The 13,680-nt window shown below is 35.9% G+C and overlaps 2 protein-coding genes across 3 annotated transcripts in view; one reads left to right on the top strand and one right to left on the bottom strand.

Annotated features, from left to right (window-relative positions):
• Positions 1 to 5,456, bottom strand: part of ctu2 (cytosolic thiouridylase subunit 2 homolog (S. pombe)) — a 14,061-nt gene extending 8,605 nt beyond the window's left edge. For both annotated transcript variants that reach the window (XM_016540892.1, XM_016540891.1), the window contains exons 1-7: positions 5,209 to 5,456; positions 4,785 to 4,859; positions 4,617 to 4,695; positions 2,910 to 2,969; positions 2,139 to 2,199; positions 1,924 to 2,033; positions 1,470 to 1,723 (exon numbers count right to left, since the gene is read on the bottom strand). In XM_016540892.1, the coding sequence (XP_016396378.1) occupies positions 1,470 to 1,723; positions 1,924 to 2,033; positions 2,139 to 2,199; positions 2,910 to 2,969; positions 4,617 to 4,695; positions 4,785 to 4,859; positions 5,209 to 5,273 (704 nt within the window). In that variant the 5' untranslated portion in view covers positions 5,274 to 5,456. The remainder of the gene's footprint in view (positions 1 to 1,469; positions 1,724 to 1,923; positions 2,034 to 2,138; positions 2,200 to 2,909; positions 2,970 to 4,616; positions 4,696 to 4,784; positions 4,860 to 5,208) is intronic.
• A 732-nt stretch (positions 5,457 to 6,188) lies between these two features.
• The window catches only part of LOC107730161 (RING finger protein 166-like), a 40,378-nt gene continuing 32,886 nt past the window's right edge, over positions 6,189 to 13,680 (top strand). Inside the window, exon 1 of the mRNA XM_016540914.1 lies at positions 6,189 to 6,566. Within this exon, the coding sequence (XP_016396400.1) occupies positions 6,400 to 6,566 (167 nt within the window). The 5' untranslated portion in view covers positions 6,189 to 6,399. The remainder of the gene's footprint in view (positions 6,567 to 13,680) is intronic.

The following is a 13,680-nucleotide window of genomic DNA, read 5'->3' as shown; positions in this document are numbered from 1 at the left end:
CAGTGTTTGTTTTAACGGCACAAACGAACTGCGCTGGTTAGGAGCGATTTGGACAACATGGGGTGGTGAGTGACGTCACACGGTCAAAAAAATAATGTTTAATATCTCAAACACCAAACCAGCACAAACGTTCATTTTTGCGGCACAAATCAGCACAAACGAATGGCATAGTTTTGGTGATTATTTCTTTTTATGGGGTGCCAACTTCACGGAGGTCATTAATAGCCATAATGAGAGTGACCATGGATAATTTTTCTTAGATTTTGAAAATGACTTCAAGGATTCTATGTGAACAAACAAGTATAACACTGCCTGCCAACACGGTCTTCTGATTGGCTCTGATTTGTTATTGATTTAGTAGTGTCCTGCAGCTGTGACGTGTCTGGTGTGGAAAACTGTTTAATCACTAGAACTTCATCACATTGCAACTGTGCATTTTCATTTCTGATGCAGCATTGGGCTAGCAACTTTGAAACGGCAAGGCTACTCTAAAGTAGTTTCAGAGTTGTATTTATAGGACTCATTGTTAGTAAACAGTACCTGTAGGGAAGTGAAGATTATATGATGTAGTCTCGCGCAGCCAGACCTTCAGACTGACGGCTGAAGGTCTGGAATTCATGGCAGCTTTCATTGGCCAAGACCCTCCCATGAAGGCCGTCTGACCGACATGTCAAACAACCAATCACAGTTCGTTTCGTTCAGCGTCACGTTTCGGGGCGTGGAAATGTCGCCACAATAACAGACCGGTGTGTAAAACTCTAAGACGTATTTTAAAGATTCTATGCCGCGAACTTTAAATCCAGCATTTAGTTGATCCTGATAAGCGCTCATCGTCACAGTTGTAAAAATGACGGCTTTCATCTTTCGTGAGGTTGTTTGGTGTCACGGCATCTTTGTTTCCAGGCGAAATTCCAACGGAGTGAACACACACACACCGTGAACACACACCCGGAGCAGTGGGCAGCCATTTATGCTGCGGCGCCCGGGGAGCAGTTGGGGGTTCGGTGCCTTGCTCAAGGGCACCTCAGTCGTGGTATTGAAGGGTGGGAGAGAGCGCTGTACATTCACTCCCCCCCACCTACAATCCCTGCCGCTACGAGACTCGAACCCGCAACCTTTGGATTATGAGTCCGACTCTCTAACTATTAGGCCACGACTTTCCCTGTGTAAAAAAATTTGTGTAAAAGCACGTTGAACAAATACATTTACTTACACTTAATACTAGTAAAGACCATTAACCAAATTAAAAGCGTAGTGACAAAATCATTATTTAACCTTGTATAAAAATAGGTATTTCTACATAAAGTCAAATAGTCAAATCTGTTTTGTGAAATGATTCAGTGAAATTAGCTTTCTGAACAATTTGCTAAAACGAATCAGATTTACAGAGAGTGTGCTTGATAACTGACTACCTCAAAAAGGAAAGAAAATAAAAGCAAAAAGAATAGAGAAGTTTGCTGAAAACTGACCTTAAGGTCTGTAGCATATCCTCTTTGGCTGTGAGTGTCTTCATTGATGAGAACAGCCTCTCTAATGCCAGCTTGTGTTCGGGAGAATATGCAGAGTCTTCTATACTGAGCTGAGCCACAGCACTGGCTACATTCTCTTCTGTGAGTGTCTGTTTCTCTTTGATATACTGATCCACGGCTTGTTTATAGCTGGGATTGGATGGGTCTGGATCAGATGTGCCAGGCACCAGTACAGAGGTAGGCAGACTGAAAACCTAAAACACAGTCAAGAGCAAAGCACTCCTCCAGTCAGAGTCTCTCTGGAGTTGCAAACAAACCCAACCAACAGTCAAAGTGATGCCCTGAAAGTACTGCAGCTAAAGTGATTCATGTCATTTAAGATGTGGACTAATCATGTTATGATTGATTATTTGATTTTAGAAAATTAGTCTGTTAATGCATTGGGTCGGTTTACCTGCTCTAGAGAAACTATAAAGTAAGTGAAGCCAGTCTCTGTGAAGATGCTCTTCAGCAGAGCATTAGACCTCTGCCGCTCCTCTGCACTCCGACCACAAGCTCCGCCATCTAATAAATAACGTGCACAACTTCAAATGTAACAAACGTTCAATGCTAAAGCATAAATTTGAGAAACAGGAATAATGCCTATGTGTCCAATTCAAAGAGATTTACCGTCAATGTATATGATTCCAGGCACAAATCTTAACTTTTTGGGAGCCTCCCGACTCAGCCCCTGAAAAAAGAAAGCAGAAAGTCACATTTATTCATACAGTGCTTTAAACAACACAGATTGTGTCAAAGCAGCTTCACAGTAATTAACAGGAAAATAACAGTGTTAATTTCATCAATTATGAAACAAATTCAATTTCAGCTGCAAAGCAGCTCTACAGAAGACAACAGGGTCATTATTCAGCTCAAGTAAATTCAGTTCAGGTCAATAACAGTATCAATGTTGCAATGTTCGTCAATTATGAAATAAACTCAACTATAAGCTGCTCTACAGAAGGAAACAGTGCCATTATTTAGCTAAATTCATTTCAATAGCAACGCTGACATTACAGAGTTAGTGTCATTATCTAGCTCAATTCAGTTAAAATTTTGTTCTCATCTGATAGTGTCAGTGCAGTTGAATTGATAATATATGATAGTAGTGCATCTACCTAGTGTATGATCGTGATAATAGTAGTATAAAAAAAAATCATCTTGGGAGAAACAAAGCTCAGTCGAGGATCCAGTTCTCCTTTGACTTAAATGATCTAAAAATTAACTAAAATAAACTAGAGAAATAAAGACTGCTGGAACCAAGCCTCAAATGGTTGTTTTAAATTGCTGGTTAGAGCTGGTAGGCCACTTTGAATAATCAGCAAACAAGCTAACATGTTCCTCACACACTATGGCCCGTTTTTTAATAAAAATGCCTAGAGAGCAACATGGTGTATTTACCTCTTGAACTTGTGAGAGCATCGAGCAAGAGGCTGCGCCACCAGAAACAGCCAGAAGAACCTAAGAAGAGCAATTAGTGTAAAGGTCAGTGAACAAACAATTCATTTAAGTTGTTCAAGTGAAACTGAGGAGATGAGCAGTCAGTGTAGATGTTGAAGGATCGCATCGAGAGAAACCATGCGTGTTGTGTTTTATGTTCTTTATGCTTTTTTATTCATTCAAGCATTTATATCATTTATTATTTAAGCATTTATGTAATTTTTATTATATTTTAGATTAATTATTATTTCCATGCTCTTGCCATGCTTGCAACAGTTGATACATTTAATTATTGTAAAATTATTATTATTATGGTAAAATAACACTTTTTAAATTTGTGCTGGATAGACAAAATACAGGATGAAGTCCAGTTCAGACAAAGTTTGCACAAAGTCTAGACAAAGCAAAGATGAATTTCAGACGAAGATTATTCAATAAGCCCTGCTAATTCTTAATCATCATCACTTTGTCTCCTCCCAGGCTTATTAGAATCTTGTAGTAATTACAGTTTTGGGCACCAGAAAAAAAATACAATTTTCAGTCATTACTGGATTAGGATTTTTTAAAAATCATCTTGATTCGTCTGATTTGCTAATGAGTCATTCAGACATTTTATGAACCAGGAACTGATTCATTGAAAATAAACTAAACATTGCTGCAGCTCCAAACAAAATCCTGGGGTGAAAATATTTTGGAGCAGAACATAAGAAAAAAAACAAAAAAAACAATCAATTTATTTATTAATAATTCCCATTTCATACACTTCCTGTTAAGCCTAAACATGTGTCACACATATAGGAGTTTGTTCAATTTGTCAATAAGAACAAACAAAAAAATATAAATCACTGTAGTGCTATAGTATTCTTTTAGTACCATATTAATGTGCAAGAACATGATTGCGATTCAGCATCATGCCGTGTGTCAAAGTACCGCCATTGCACCATAGTACACTATGCATATTATGTTTACAACAAAGTACTGTGGTGTTGGTACACTTATGGAGTCATATCCGCAACGATATAATGGTACAATAATTACCATAGATGTCCAAAACATTGTAAAACCATTCTTAATTAGTTTCTGAATTATTTGTTGTCACACAGAGGTTGTTCAATTCAGCTTACGTCGGCACAGGTATCTTCTCCTGCTTACACTCCAGGCCATTATAGTCTTCTTCAACTTGACACATGACCGCTTCAAATTCACAAACTAAGAGACAAAACGTGTCCAACCATACGATGCTTTTCTTCAGGCCGTTTAGAAGTGTGCAATTCTCTCAATACTTATTCAAGGGAATCGTTTAACTGACACATATTGGCGTACGCTTGTTTTCACGTGTGACTACAGTACTGCATTTTCCTGACCCCTTTTGATGACGTTCCGTGACCACGCCCATATGTTTGCGTCGTTTGATTACTTCAATGTTATTAACGCTATTTTTATGTTTAATTTTCACATCGCCTGACATCAATGTTTTAATGTTATCTGTTTTCTTAATGTGTTATGTTTATTTTCTGTGTAATTATTGGTAAATTCCATACACATACACACACTTCTTGATTTGGAAAAACAGCAAAGCAAGCGCACTGGGTCTTATGTAAAGTTTTTTTAAATTATTATTTAATACATTTTTTTGTATTTGTTAATATTCTATATATATATATTTACCTTCTCCTGGAGAAAGATGACACGATTCTTTCCCAGCATGGCCCGAAACTTGTGTATGAAGTACTCCTTAAAGCAGGACCTAGTAAGCCGATAGATCAAGTTTTTGATAAGGCTGAATCACATAATTAAGTGTAAGTGACACATTGAGAAGATTAATTAATCGCCTACCGGCAAAATGAATCATTGACCCGAATGATGAGCACAGCAGTTCCCTCCTTACATTTCATACACTTCCTGTTAAGCCTAAACATGTGTCACACATATAGGAGTTTGTTCAATTTGTCAATAAGAACAAACAAAAAAATATAAATCACTGTAGTGCTATAGTATTCTTTTAGTACCATATTAATGTGCAAGTACATGATTGCGATTCAGCATCATGCCATGTGTCAAAGTACCACCATTGCACCATAGTACACTATGCACATTATGTTTACAACAAAGTACTGTGGTGTTGGTACACTTATGGAGTCATATCCGCAACGATATAATGGTACAATAATTACCATAGATGTCCAAAACATTGTAAAACCATTCTTAATTAGTTTCTGAATTATTTGTTGTCACACAGAGGTTGTTCAATTCAGCTTACGTCGGCACAGGTATCTTCTCCTGCTTACACTCCAGGCCATTATAGTCTTCTTCAACTTGACACATGACCGCTTCAAATTCACAAACTAAGAGACAAAACGTGTCCAACCATACGATGCTTTTCTTCAGGCCGTTTAGAAGTGTGCAATTCTCTCAATACTTATTCAAGGGAATCGTTTAACTGACACATATTGGCGTACGCTTGTTTTCACGTGTGACTACAGTACTGCATTTTCCTGACCCCTTTTGATGACGTTCCGTGACCACGCCCATATGTTTGCGTCGTTTGATTACTTCAATGTTATTAACGCTATTTTTATGTTTAATTTTCACATCGCCTGACATCAATGTTTTAATGTTATCTGTTTTCTTAATGTGTTATGTTTATTTTCTGTGTAATTATTGGTAAATTCCATACACATACACACACTTCTTGATTTGGAAAAACAGCAAAGCAAGCGCACTGGGTCTTATGTAAAGTTTTTTTAAATTATTATTTAATACATTTTTTTGTATTTGTTAATATTCTGAAATTTGTAAAATTATTTATTTTGTTTATTGACATTAAAACTGTTATATCATTCGTATGAAATTCCTATATCATTCTAATATAAAATATAAAAAATACGTGTTGTTGTTATTATTTATTTGTATGTTTAATTATATTTTAGCTGTAAGTTAGAGTATGCATCGTCTGACTTTAATGTATATTAAAGGGTTAGCTTTTTTAGTCAAAAATAAATGTTCAAAATATTCAAATTTTATTACTTTTTTATCATATAAAATAATATTCATTCCTATTTTTTTATTATTGACAACGTAGACCTATGTGTCATATTCGCTACATTCATGTTGACGCCATCTAGCTATGCTCCATGGAATTCTTATGAATGCAATATCTGGGAAATGTAGTTCTATTAAACAGTCACTCGCTGTAAATGATCGCAGTAAAAACTACAACTCCCATCATTTTGTTGGTCTAATCGGATCGAGACGGTTCCGTTAAAGCTACCATGTAATGTTTACTTCTTTCGAACAACGGCGTGTTCTCCTTGGCTAACACTGTTGGAGATCGCAGATGCGGTATCTAATGTCGTGTAAATCACATTTTCCCTGCGAGACATTCGTTAAAACCACGGAATCCTATTTGCATCGGCAGTATTAGTGGTTCATCCTGCGGTCCGTGTTCATAATGGCGATGTTCCGCAGTTTTGTGTCTGCTGCTCAGCTCAGGCAGCATCAGCAGCAAAATGGAGCCGCAGCAGCCGCACCTGGGGAAAGCCTGGAGAGCCAGTTCTCCTGTCCCATCTGTCTGGAGGTGTACCACAAACCTGTCAGCATCGCAAGCTGCGCCCATACGTGAGTATAGACAGTGGCATTTCTTCAGTTTCCATTTAGTGTCTCTGTTGTAGAGGCAAAACATCAATTTCGAGTGGTCACTTTGGCATTGGCATTCATGCATGTACACTTCTACAGTATGTGCGTTAATTGCAAAAATATTTAATGATGTGGGGGGAAAAAATCACCAACCCTAATGTTTTAGACTAGGATAGTAGATTAAATCATGCCTAACCACACACGCTTTCAATATGCGTGTAATTATTTGATTGAAGATACATTTTGTAATGTCAGTCCTTGAAGATGGAAAAAAACTGTTTGCATCCCTTTGTGCTTGCACGACTCCAACATCATGTTTCTTTGTCAGTCTTGTGGCATAAAAAGGATGCTCGACATCTGCATCTTTTCATTTGTTTATGCATTTTATGAACTATGAACACATTTCCAAAACATTTCGATAAAAATAGAATCATCATATCCGTCTTTTGGGGGTTTTTGAGTTTCACTTCCCATCTGTGCGCTGCGCAGGAGAGAACAAAGCTAGAAAGCTGCGAGCGATAATTCATAGTGATGTCTGTTTCGGTTCTTTGGAAAGAATCATTCGAACCGAATCGCAAATAGGACTGAATCAATCTGAACCGAGTTTAAGTTATCGACTGATCTTATGTTGGTTTTAATTTGTGTCTGTTGATTGGGAGCACAGTTAGGTTTGCTGTAATTAAAATGGTAGTAACTGATATTTGATTATTTTGTTTGTAAAATGAATTTATCCTGGGACACTGCAAAACTTGTTGGTAACATGAGTACCTCAAACAAAGCGTTCGTTTTTTTTAAGAACCAGAAATACGGTTGACATTAAAACAATCACAATCACCCCGAATTCTGGAATGATTCACTGAATCGGTTCCTGAATCAAATCATTGAAAAGGCCGTTCAAAAGAACCGATTCGCTAAAAAGAGTGAACTTTACGATATTAATACCCAGAAATTCTGCTGTTGCCTTGGCAGATGCTGTCACTCACTTTAAGTTTTGAAACATGTCAAACAGCAATGTACACAATGCATAGTATTATTACTTTAATTCTGAAAGTCTCTTACAGTATGGAAATAGCGCTCTTTTAATATAACAATTAATTTTTGCTTAATGTATTATCTCTTCATGAAGTGAATACATTTAGATTTTATGCAAATTCTTTGTAATGTTTACAATTTTATTTATTCTTTTCTAAGTAATGTTTACTTTTTTACGATGCTATAGTATAGGTATTATGAACTTACATTACAAAAAAATCATCTGGAAATGACATTGTAGAATGAAACACTGGCAGTATTGTTGAATTGAAGAAATTTTCATAGAGAGAAACAATTTTGAGACAAGAGTTCTGAATTTATATTATTTAGAACGGTTTCTAAAATAACCCCCATTTGCTTTGGGTGGCTGAATTGGTCGCTCTTTGATCCATGGAGCAGTATTGTGCTCCATAATAGAGCCCGACCGATATTGGTTTTTTGGGGCCGATACCGATATTACCTTTATATAATGTGTTTTTTCTGGATTTTTTTTGTTGATATTCTGTCTCTATCCGTTAAAATAAACCTACCATAAAAATTATAGACCCTTAATTTTTTTGTAAGTGGTCAAACTTATAAAATCAGCAGGGGATCAAATAATTATTTTCCCCACTGTATATATATGTTTTTTTTGTTTTTTTTTTAATTAACAAAATATTTTAGTTTGTCTTGTATATTTTTTTTCATTCGATCAGATAAGATTTTAAGCTGTCCATATGGTCAAGTTACAACGTGCCCCTCAGATGTTACAATGTGTTCCACCTACGGGGCATGTTGTCACATTTCACTTCCATTTTTTGAGGGTAAATAAAGAAAAACTTATACACTGTAATTATGAAACAAAGCGACATATTTGTACTAGACAAGTGTTTATTTTTATTATGTAGATGTTAATGAACAAGTCATACACAGCAGTTTTTGCCTTTGATAACTGACATGTTTTGGTGCTTTGCTGTACTGTATTTTGTGAAGAGTGAAGCTTTTTTTGATTGCTTTTCACCTGGAGGTCTGAGTAGCATTACTGGGAGGAGACTGGTTATCGCTGCCTGTTTCATGCTGAAACACCCAGGGACTGCCCTTGCCCTTTTACTGCCCTTTCAGGAAAAATGAATTTTTGATGAGGGAAACACTGTAACCTTCACACAGCTGCTGTAAACCTGAGGGATCTTTTTTCATGATAATTGATGCTTAACCCTGAAAAGCATGACATATGAAATAATAGTCAGAAAAATCAGAAATGGAACATTTTATTGAAACTATAAAAAAGGGCATGTGTTAGGCTATTTCATTATTATATATGCTTTAATGGCTCATTATATATATATATATATATATATATAAAACTGAGCAAAAATATGCAATTTGGTGCAGTTGCTAATACATGGCTAAAAAGTAGGATGAAATTCTGATGTGAATCAGTGAGATCTTTCTAACAGTATAGCAGGCTACATAAAATGCATATAAATATCAGCTTTCACTCTATATCGCTCAATAATATTTAAATTCTTAGTTGTAGGCTATATGTTTAAAGTGCTGTAGTTTTTATTGTTGGGGGCAAAACATAATGCAAATGCAGTGCAATACGATGATGATTGAGATGACTGTGAGATGTTCAAATTATTAAAATAGTATGGTATATTGAGGAACGTTTACTCGTATCATATTTTATACTAAATTAATATGATTAAAAAAACTAATTATGTCTATAATCAAATAAATCTATGTTGTTCAGTGTGTGTTTATTTTAAAATATTACTTAAAATACGAAAGTTATTCTTGGGTTTACTTCATGAAAATCAGTAAAAAATTTCACAACAAAAATATAGGCTATGTGTACCACAACCTGTTTTTCAGCAATGTATTTGTTTTTAATGATGAGAAGATATGATACCAAATCAAGGTGTACCAAAACAAATGACGATGATGATGATGGCAATATGTAAAATGGCTCGACAAGAGCAGAACCAAATTCAAAAAGTGCCAAAGTTTAATACTTATGTTTAGAGAATTTAACAACTGGGAACCATAGGAATAGCCTATAGTGTTGTTAACCTTAGCAAACATTACCTACTGGTTTTAGTGTTATGAAATTTGAGTTCTAATGAGTTTTATGCATTTAAATAGGGAAGTTGTCACACCTGCACTAGCCTGACAACAATAAGAGGCACACAGGCTTCACTTGTCTACCTGTCTATTTTCTAATGCATCCCCTGCTCTACCTGCCGAATACAGATTAGATAGTTCTAAAGTAGGTTAAAAAAACTGTCCTAATCCTTATCTCTCTATGCCAACACCACCATATGTTCCTGCCAAAGATACAGGTGAGATTGTAGCACATTGATTAAACTGTAGTTGACCGCCCTCATAAATAATGGGGGCTGCGTTCGGATGCTGTCTTTGGTTTTGTACAGAACTGCCCACACTCATATAACACATTCATGGGATGTGTAATGCTGTGGCTCATCTCAAGAGTAGGAGGCATATGCCTAAAGATTGATCCTTTTTAAGCCCTTCTTGCCTTTCATGTTGCTTTCTTTAATTTAAGTCAGAAAAGATTTGGTAGCTTCTCTGTGATCTTTAAGATATTCATTTGGTTTCATTCCACAAGGATCATGTCGGGTTGACATGAGGATGACTAAATGTCAGCTGTTCGTCCAGTAGTCATAACTGATTTGCTGAAAAGCAGGTACGTTAATAATCTTGATTATGATTTGTGATCCTCAAACGTACTCACTCATTCACACCTGCTGTGGCTCAGAGCTGTTTGACTCATAGGGTCGTGATAAAACATATTATAATGACAGATGCTTCAGCTGAATTTGAAGTCTGTCTCACTCTCAACCGGTTATGATGTTACATTGATATCCTAACATTGTAGTGATAAAAAGTACAGAGAGCTTAACTGTTGAATAAGATGTTGAAAACGGTTTCATTTGAGAAATAATATACAGTGGGTACGGAAAGTATTCAGACCCCCTTACATTTTTCACTCTTTGTTATATTGCAGCCATTTGCTAAAATCATTTAAGTTAATTTTTTTTCCTCATTAATGTACACACAGCACCCCATATTGACAGAAAAACACAGAATTGTTGACATTTTTGCAGATTTATTAAAAAAAAAAAACTGAAATATCACATGCTCAGTATTTAGAGTAGAAGCACCCTTTTGATCTAATACAGCCATGAGACTTTTTGGGAAAGATGACAGTATATATATTAGTGCTATCAAACAATTAATTGTGATTAATCACATCCAAAATAAAAGTTTTTGTTTACATATGTGTGTGTACTGTGTATATTTATTATGTATATATAAAGACACACAGCATATATTTTGAAAATATTTACATGTATATATTTATATTCATAATAAATCATATATAAAAATATTTAGTATATAAACGTAACATATTTTTCTTAAATACATGCATGCATTATTTATTTTATATATACATGAATGATATTATTAGCTGTTATTATATACTTACACTATATGTGTATTGTCCAAAAGTTTTGTCTGTGCTTCCCAAATATATTTACAGTAGCTATTCTAGCAGAAGTGCAAAAATAAATAATAGTATTTTTGTTATTTTGTTAGTTAATTAATAGAAGACAAGTGTTTTAGAGGTTAAGATAGTAAATTCTATCATGGGCTTTTATGCAGAGACAACTAAGTAAATCATTCATGTTATGATTTCCCTCAGAAGTGTAAACACTGGCCCTTTTGGCACTATCACAACATTACTCTGTTTGTTTGAACATCCGGACCAGCTTGAGACAGCAATGTAGGCTTAACATCAGGCGAGATCTGTTTGTTCAACTAATAGTGTCTACATTGTATCATCTTGTTATATTTTGGTTGTATTTTCCTTCTTGTTAGGTCTTCAGAAAACTTTTATAAAGTTAAGGCTGACGATGGCTTCTGCTAAGTGCATCAGATGGTTGATGGAGTTTAGATCTTAATGTTCCTGGTTCAGTGACACATTCAAGCACAACACATGGAGCTTTCTCTGGAGCTAGTGAATTAATCACCACAGTTAAATGAAGTGCCAACACATGAATCCTGTTGTGTTAAGAATGATTGAGGAGGGCACTTAAGGTGAGTAAGAGACAACAGTAGGAGTGTTTCCATTACAGATTTGTGCAAAACTTTAGCGATATTTTATAAATGTCGATAAAAAAGTATTGCGAAATGACGGCGTTTCCATTAACCAATGTTATGTGACTAAAAAGTAACCTTTTGCCTCTCGCGATAAGTCATGGCAATGGATTTTGGCTATATTTATTCAAAGGAGACATATGCGTGTATCTTTACAGAAGCAGCAAAGAGCCGCTTCAGAACTGTGGGAGCCAGAATTCTTGCTGGTTGGTAGGGGATCAAATACTTATTTCACTCACTGAAATGCAAATCAATCTCTAACCTTTATATAATGTGTTTTTTCTGGATTTTTTGGTTGGTATTCTGTCTCTATATATTAAAATAAACCTACCATAAAAATCTCATTATGAAATAAATGTTTTTTCTCAAATACATGTTGGCCACAATTATTGACACTACTAGAAAAATTATTATGAGTAAAATATCTTTTGCACACCAGGGTGACTATGAACATGCAAATTTGCTGTTTCACAGGAATATAAACATGAGGGAAAACAAAGGCCAATGGCTGCAATATAACAAAGAGTGAAAAATTTAAGGGGGTCTGAATACTTTCCGTACCCACTGTAGTTCTGATGTGCAGCAAAAGGTTGTTGAGCTTTACAAAATAGAAAGTGGCTGTTAGAAAATATCTAAAGCATTGAAAATTCCAATTTCCACCATCAGGGCAATAATTAAGAATTTCCAATCAACAGAAAATGTTACAAATCTGCCTGGAAGAGGATGTGTGTCTATATTGTCATAAAGGCGAGGAGGATGGTTTGAGTGGCCAAAGGCTCTCCAAGGATCACAGCAGGAGAATTGCAGAAAATAGTGGAGTCTCAGGGTCAAAAATCCTCAAAATAAAAAAATCAAACAGCACCTACATAACCACCTGTTGTTTGGGAGGGTTTCAAGAAAAAAATCAAGAGATGAAAATGCTCTCATCCAAAAACAAACTCCAGAATATTAATTTGCCAGACACTACTGGAACTTCAAACAGGACTGGGTTCTATGGTCAGATGAAATTAAAAAATGAGATTTTTTGGCAGCAAACACTCGAGATGGGTTTGGTGCACACAGTGATAAAAAGTACCCCATCTGTAAAATGAAATGTACTGCTGTATCTTTAATGTTGTGGGCCTTTTTTTCTACCGGAGGTCCAGATAAATGGCATCATAGATTCTATCAAATAGGGACAGATAAAAAAATCTAAACCTGACTGTCCCTGCTAGAAATCTTTTTAGGGGCAGTGGTTGGATCTTCTATCTGGACAACAATCCAAAACACAAAATGGGTCACTGAGCACAAAATTAAGGCTCTGTCATGGCATCCCAGTGCCCTGATCTGAACCGTATATAAAAAATTAGTAGGGTGAACTTAAGATGTACCTCGTACATGAACATGGACCTCGGAATTTGAAAGATCTGGGGAGATTCTGTAAAGACAAATGGTCTATGATCTCTTGTCAGGTGTTCTTCAAAATCACCAGGCATTATAGGAAGCTGGAATCTTGGCAAGGAATCTTCTGCCAATCTCATGTTAATCTTGAGTACTTATTGAGTAGTATTGCATTGTTCCGAAAACAGTCAAGCTCCTGGAGGCGTGCCTTGGGCAGAGCTAAAGAGTCACGAGCATGCAAAGCTTTTGCATAGCGATTGTCTGCATGCTGTGACATCAGCATAAATAATTATCTTAACGCAGGGTTCTTTGGAAAGCTAAAAAAGGTTATCCTTTACCTCACAACCAAAAACACACTTCTTTGGTGACATTGTTGATTTTGTGGTCCAAAACAAAATGTAAAATCCTTCTCGAGCAAGTCCTGTGTAGTGCTGACGATGACTTCAAGTTCAGTTACCTCTCGCTCTGTTGTGTGTTTCCCAAAAACATTGTTAGCTAACTATGGTCGATAGTTCTATTGAAC

This window comes from Sinocyclocheilus rhinocerous, unplaced genomic scaffold, assembly GCF_001515625.1.
Source record: "Sinocyclocheilus rhinocerous isolate Xijiao unplaced genomic scaffold, SAMN03320098_v1.1 scaffold36, whole genome shotgun sequence".
NCBI lineage: Eukaryota > Metazoa > Chordata > Actinopteri > Cypriniformes > Cyprinidae > Sinocyclocheilus > Sinocyclocheilus rhinocerous.
This window is presented reverse-complemented; position numbering and strand designations above follow the sequence as displayed.